Source organism: Castanea sativa, chromosome 9 (assembly GCF_040712315.1).
Source record: "Castanea sativa cultivar Marrone di Chiusa Pesio chromosome 9, ASM4071231v1".
Classification (NCBI taxonomy): Eukaryota; Viridiplantae; Streptophyta; class Magnoliopsida; order Fagales; family Fagaceae; genus Castanea; species Castanea sativa.
In genome coordinates this window covers 16,598,327-16,604,858 of record NC_134021.1, presented here as the reverse complement: position 1 = coordinate 16,604,858, position 6,532 = coordinate 16,598,327, and the positions used below count along the sequence as shown (strand labels likewise).

General features: G+C 40.6%; 1 protein-coding gene across 1 annotated transcript; it reads right to left on the bottom strand.

The window, feature by feature from the left end:
• Positions 1–1,233: 1,233 nt before the first annotated feature.
• Positions 1,234–6,131, bottom strand: LOC142610166 (uncharacterized). Its single transcript, XM_075781898.1, has 2 exons — positions 5,112–6,131; positions 1,234–1,463 (listed from the first exon to the last, which is right to left on the bottom strand). The coding sequence occupies exons 1-2, from the start codon at positions 5,517–5,519 to the stop codon at positions 1,428–1,430; spliced, it is 444 nt and encodes a 147-aa protein (XP_075638013.1). The 5' UTR covers positions 5,520–6,131; the 3' UTR covers positions 1,234–1,427.
• Positions 6,132–6,532: the final 401 nt, after the last annotated feature.

The following is a 6,532-nucleotide window of genomic DNA, read 5'->3' as shown; positions in this document are numbered from 1 at the left end:
ATAATCATGTCATAACTCTTTAACCCTAACCCGATCTATTAATGAAGCAGATTAACACGACCTGACTCACTTGACATGCTTAATAAACGGGTCGTGTTGGGTTGACACGAATGTGACACAACCCATTTCAAACCGCTTAATATAAATTATAACATCCATACAAAAATAAGCTCTTTACATCTTGAAAATAATGCATACACTTGAAGTCTTCAACTCACATTCAAAATAACATATATCAACAAAAATATAACATCAATCTAGAAATAAGTTCTTTATACTCTAAAACAAGTGCATACACTTCAACCCAAATTCAATTCAACAAAAATATAACATCCATAGAACTCACCAAACATTAAGTATCAATATTGAAAGAGTTTGTGCAAACAGTTGACTAGTCATGATTAGAGAAAGTTTCAATTTACAACTATATCATTTTTAAATTTTTTTAATTACTCCTTTTGCTTTTTAAGTTTAAAATATAGGTTGAATATAAAAGATATTTGAAAAATCTAAAATAAAATGAAAATTTATTTGTTATACGAGTTAAACGGGTTGTGTTAAATCGGTCGTTTCAGGTTGACACAAATAAATTGGCGTGTCAAATGTGTTAATTGCAGGTCATGCGAGTTGACTCGCTTATGACAAGTTTCTTATCCTATCGCTTTTAGGTCGATCCGTTTATGACCCAAACCCGCTAAAGCCCAATCCTAACCCGCAAAAACCCATGTCGTATTTGCGGGTTGGATCAAACATTGACACCCCTACATATATTGAATATCTTGGCACAAACACGATATACAATGTGTAAGTGACTTCATGAAACCACTCTCTTACATAAAGTAGGATCAACATGTTGTGAGAAAATAGTTTTCCTGGGTCGCTTTATGAAATAAATTTTCCTATACAAGGTCCATATACAATGAACATTGTTGGGTTCTCTACACACCAAACAAAATAGCAAACATTAAAATCTCTAGCCATACTATCATCAAAGATGCCTGCTATAAGGTGTATATATAAGGAAATTCAAATTATAGACATATTCGTTGGAAATACCAAGAAATACCATTTGACCTTAATGTCATTGGCATAAAAAAAAACTTCAGAAAGCTATGTGAATCACATGATGTCTTTATGGCATTCTTGATACATTGTAACAGATCATCTAATGGAATGACTATTTGGTTATTTGGTTGCCTTCATTACTTTTTTTTTGGTTAAAAGGATGATAATATTGAAATTAGCTAGCCATAAAAGGCGAAATTGTGGCTACAAGCCTTAAAGAGTACAAACCAATAGCATCCGAGTCTACAATATTACTTAGTTCATCCATAGGTGGATAATCTAAAACAACAAAATTATTTAGAAGACTACAACCTCCCTTTGCAAGATAGTCAGCACTCATGTTTGCTTCCCGATAGGCATGGTTAATCTTGGTTTAGTGCAGCTAATGTAGAAGAAGCCTGCAATCATTAAGCAGAGATGAATAAGGGTTATTAGATGATTTGTTAGACTGAACCAAATCTACAATGACTTTGGCATCCATCTCCACCACAAGATAAGTAATGCCAATTTGTTTTGCTAGCAACAAATTGTCCCTCAATGCCCACATCTTAGCTGTTATGTTGGTTGCAAGACCAATACGCCGCATAAACACCTTGATCCATTTCCCTTTATGATCTCGGATTAAGCCACCCCCACCTGCCTTGCCAGGATTCCCCAAGGATGCTCCATCAGTATTCAATTTATACCACCCAAGGGGCGGCTTAACCAAGCACACCGGTGTCACAATGCAATGTTTAAGCTTCTGCCCTTTTCCCACACAGTAATAATGCTCTCTGGCTTCCTGTTTACACACTTGGTGTAGCTTTGGATTAATCGGGGTATTCTCAAAGGTAACCCGATTCCTGTGCTTCCACAAAGACCAAATGGCAAATGGAAACTGCACACTCCATGGTATGCCGTTGGCTTTGATATGGGGACTGCACATACTATTATCAGTTAACCAGTCCAAAAGATTGAGACAAAGAAAGCTTGCAAAGGCCTGAGGGACTCCCAAGTTAACCCAAAATTTCCTAGCAACCGGGTAGTCCCTTAGAGCGTGTAAGATGGATTCTTTTTGCTTGTGACATAGAGGGTAGCTCGTGCTACAACTTATCCTTCTGCTATTGAGGGTATGCCTAACATGTATGCTTCCGTGATGACAAAGCCAAAAGAAGTGCTTGATTCTTGGCAATATGTCCAGCTCCCAGACCCACCTGCCCATGAACTGGAACGGATTAGCTTGTTCAGGGAGAGCTTGGTAGTAAGCTGAAGAGAGTTTAAAATCCCCATCACAAGAAAATTTCCAAATCATGGTGTCTTCCTTTTCACCAAATAATTGAATGGGAATTGCTTCAATTCTATCCACCACATCTTGAGGGAGAGTAAATGAAATTTTGTCCTAATGCCAGCTCCCATTCTGGTAGACATCAGCCACGGACAGAGCTTCTTCTTGCAGTATGAGAGGCCCTTCAATCTGCTCCCTCACAGTGAGGCCCTTAACCCAGTTGCTTTCCCAAAAATTCAGGTTAGACTTATTTCCAACATTCCAACATATACCTTGCTTGAATATAGGAAACCCAACCTTGATGGTGGTCCAAATAGCAAAACAAGGGAGTTTGTCAGGATCAATTGCTTGCCTTCTCGATTGAAAGCATTACTTATTTAGTAGGACTTTTGCCCAAAGCGAGTCCTTTTCATGAAATAATCTCCAATTGAACTTTGCAAGCAAGGAAATGTTCTTTGCTCTTGCTGCCTAGATGCCAAGACTGCCCTCCTTCTTTGGTCTAATAATTTTGCTCCAACTCATAAGGTGCAATTTTTTCTTTTTCGAGGTGGACCCCCACAAAAAATCCCTGTTGATTTTGTCTATTTTTTTTCATACAGATGGGTCGGTAAGGCAGCCCCTTGCATGACATGATTTGGGACTGCAGTCATGACCGCTTTAACGAGCATAGTCCTCCCGGCAAAGGAGAGAAACCTGGTCTTCCACCTTGCAAGCTTAGATATCATTCTTTCCGCAACGAAATTAATCCTGTTCCTAGCTGCCCCTTTATGATTTATGGGGAAACCCAAGTATTTTCCCAAGGCCAAAGTCTCGGAAATATCCAAAATATTGCAGATATCCTCCTTTATATTAGAAGGAACATTAGGCGAGAAGTAAATACAAGACTTTTCTACACTCACCACTTGCCCAGATTCCTTGCAAAAATTGCTTAGCACATCCTTGATTGATTCAGCTCCCAAAATGTTAGCTTTTGCAAAAAGCATGAGGTCCTCAGAGAAAAATAAATGTGAGATATCCAAATTTTGCTTGGATGCTTTCAGGGGAGTCCAATCCTTTTTCGCACATTGTTCATTGATGAGAAACCCAAGATATTCCATGCAATGAATAAAAAGGTAAAGGGAAAGAGGATCCCTTTGCCTAATGCCTGGGGAGGGCAGGAAAGACTTGAGCTTACCACCATTAAGCAAAATGGACGTGCTCGCAGACAACACACAACTCATGATCAACTCCACCAAAGCTTCTGGAAAAAGAAAGGCAATAAGAACATTTCAAATAAATGACCATTCAAGACGATCTTAAGCTTTTACAAGATCCACTTTAATCACCATGTACCCCACCTTACCCTTTTTCCTGTCAAGAGTGTGAATCAGCTCTTGAGCTACAACCACATTATCCAAACCTCTTCTTCCTAGCACAAAGGCAGTCTGATTAGGGGAGACAATTCTATCTAAATAAGGTCTAAGTCTACCACTATTATTTTTGTAACCACTTTGTACATAAAATTATATAAGTTAATCGGCCTGAAATTATTCAAACTCTTCGGGCTTGGGCATTTTGGAATAAGTGAGATCAAGGTCTCGTTAATATAATCTGGAATAGCCCTTTTTTTTGAAGATATTGGATATTTCCTTGCATACTGGGTGTTTTACATCAGCCCAAAAATACTGGAAGAAGCCCGTATGGAGACCATCAGGCCCGGGAGCTTTAAAAGGTTTCAAAGCCCAAAGCCCTTGCATGATTTCCTCTTCAAGAACAAGGGAGGTCAATAAGACTCCTTCCTTTTCGGATAGGAAGTTACAACTGAACGAGGCAACTTTAGAATCACAAGAAGAAGTTAGAAGCCCTGTTTGAAATAGTTCCTGGAATCCGGACATAATAAGGCTTTTCACCTCCCCTTCATTAGTAATCCATTCCCCAACCGAATTTTTAAGGCTCCGAATTTTGCTTCTGTGCCTCCTTGCCAACGTAGATACATGAAAAAAAGAGGTATTACAATCTCCATAAGCTGCCCAGTTAAGTCTAGATTTCAGGGCCCAAAATTCCTCTTCTTGTTTCATAATAGAATTGTATTCATCAATAAGATTATGCTCAAGTTTAATGAGGAAGTTATTAGGTCCGTTGGACAAGGCTTTCTAAGCACCATTAAGCCTGGCTAAAACCTTTTTCTTCCGTGCAAACAAATTTCCGAAAACATCCTTATTCCACTGCTTGGCTCTATCAATGAAATTCCTAATTGCCGAATGTAGGCCAAGGTTAGGCTCCCAAGCTTTCTTCACAACCTTAGGGAATTCAGGGTGATGAATCCACATAGTATGGAACCTGAAAGGTTTCTCATCCCTAGCAGGAGGGGGTCTAATTAACTCCAAAAGAACCGGGCAATGGTCTGAGAACACCCTAGGTAAGTGAGTCACAGAGGCTTCGGGGAAAAGAACCCTCCAGGATGGATTTGCAAAGCATCTATCAATGCGCTCCAAAATAAGGTCAATGACTTACCTAAGGTTTGACCACGTGTATTTTGGCCCTGAGAAGCCGAGGTCCAAAAAATTGCACTCATCTAGGCAGGCTTTAAAATCTAAAGCCCTACTGAGATTGATTTGCCTACCCCCCGTCCCCCCGGTTTATCATTCCCACTCAGGATTTCATTAAAATCTCCAAAAAGGAGCCAAGGTAGATTGTGCAAGCTAGATACATACGACAGGTTAGACCACAAAATTATCCTTTCATTTAATCGGGGACTAGCATAAACAGAGGAAATAAGCCAAGTAAGGTTAGAATTGCATACCTTGATGGTGGCATGTATTTCCTGCTCCACAGAAGCCAACACAAACACTTCCACCTCCTCCCTTTTCCAAAGTAACCAAAGCCCTCCAGCGTACCCTATGGTATCAGTAACAAAAAAGCCATTAAAAGGAAGGTCGTTGATGATCCTGGCAGCTCTATCTCCATCCACTCTAGTCTCGGTGATCACCATTATAGAAAGAAAATGGTTTACAGCCATTTCAAAGACTCTACTCTTAAAATCCCCATTGAGGGCACCCCTACAATTCCATAACAAAATATTCATTTGGGAGCAATGGTTGTTAGGGATTTCCATTGGATTAGTCCCCATCTTGGTCGATGCAATCATGCTCCATCCCAACCTCCTCAACAGGTCCTTGGAAGCTACCCAATTTGGTTTCCACATTGCCATATAATTCAAAATCCCCTGAATTTCTTCTCTGCAACACAAGAGTAAGTCACATTTCTCGACTGTTTTGAAAGTCTAAAACAATTTCAATATGGGCATGTTCCCCAAATGTGTTGATACTGACCCCCTGAAATTGGTCACCCTCCTCTCTTGAATTAACCACCCCGATTCATCCAAGTGGGGCATTACCAATGGCCGCCTTAGCCTATTCAACTCTTGTGCTTCTTGCTCTGAAATCAGCGATGTGTCGGTGAGAAATTTCCACCAGGGATTTGGGGTCCTTGCCCATGCCTGGTGATCCAGTAGGAGATTCCTTATGACAATGCTAGATGGAGTGATGGGGAAGATATGTTTCCATGCTGTTGCAAGCTCCTCCTTGAACCACCCCCAGTGTTTTTGTAGGTGCTGCGCGAATCTGTGCAATTAGCTTGTCTAGAATGGCCACTGCCTTGTTCCTGTGCCAGATTGCCTAGCCCATCGTGGGAGGAAGAGGTGGGAAGATGGGAGGGGAGGCCATGATTAAGGTCAGAGGGGTACACCTGGATAGAGAACTTGGTATTGACTTCAAGGTTCGGGTTGGGATTTTTCAGTGCTTTAGTGCCTTTGGTGCTTGAGGTTTGCTTTTCACGGTTTAAAATCTTACTCCTCATTTTCTTATTCCCATGTTCAGCCTTATGGGAGGTATGACGAGATGGCACAGGGCTCCTTGCATTTTGGCTGACATTATGGTTCACCAAATGTACTTCTGCAAGCCTACTTTGCGTGTAAGTCTCCCCCAAGTCACGTGGTGTGATGGGGGCCTTAGAAGCCTCAACGGCTTTATGTTCAGTTCCAGCCTTAAATTGAAAAGTCAAATCTTGCTGAAAAGGTGTCCTTGAATTCAAATTTCCCTCTTTACCCTTAGTTCCCCTTGACATAACATCTGGTTGTAGCTGGGTTAACTTGGTCCCACGATTACGTCCATTTTTTACTAGGTTTTTCTTTCTAGTAACTAGCATCCACTCACCAAAGTTTGT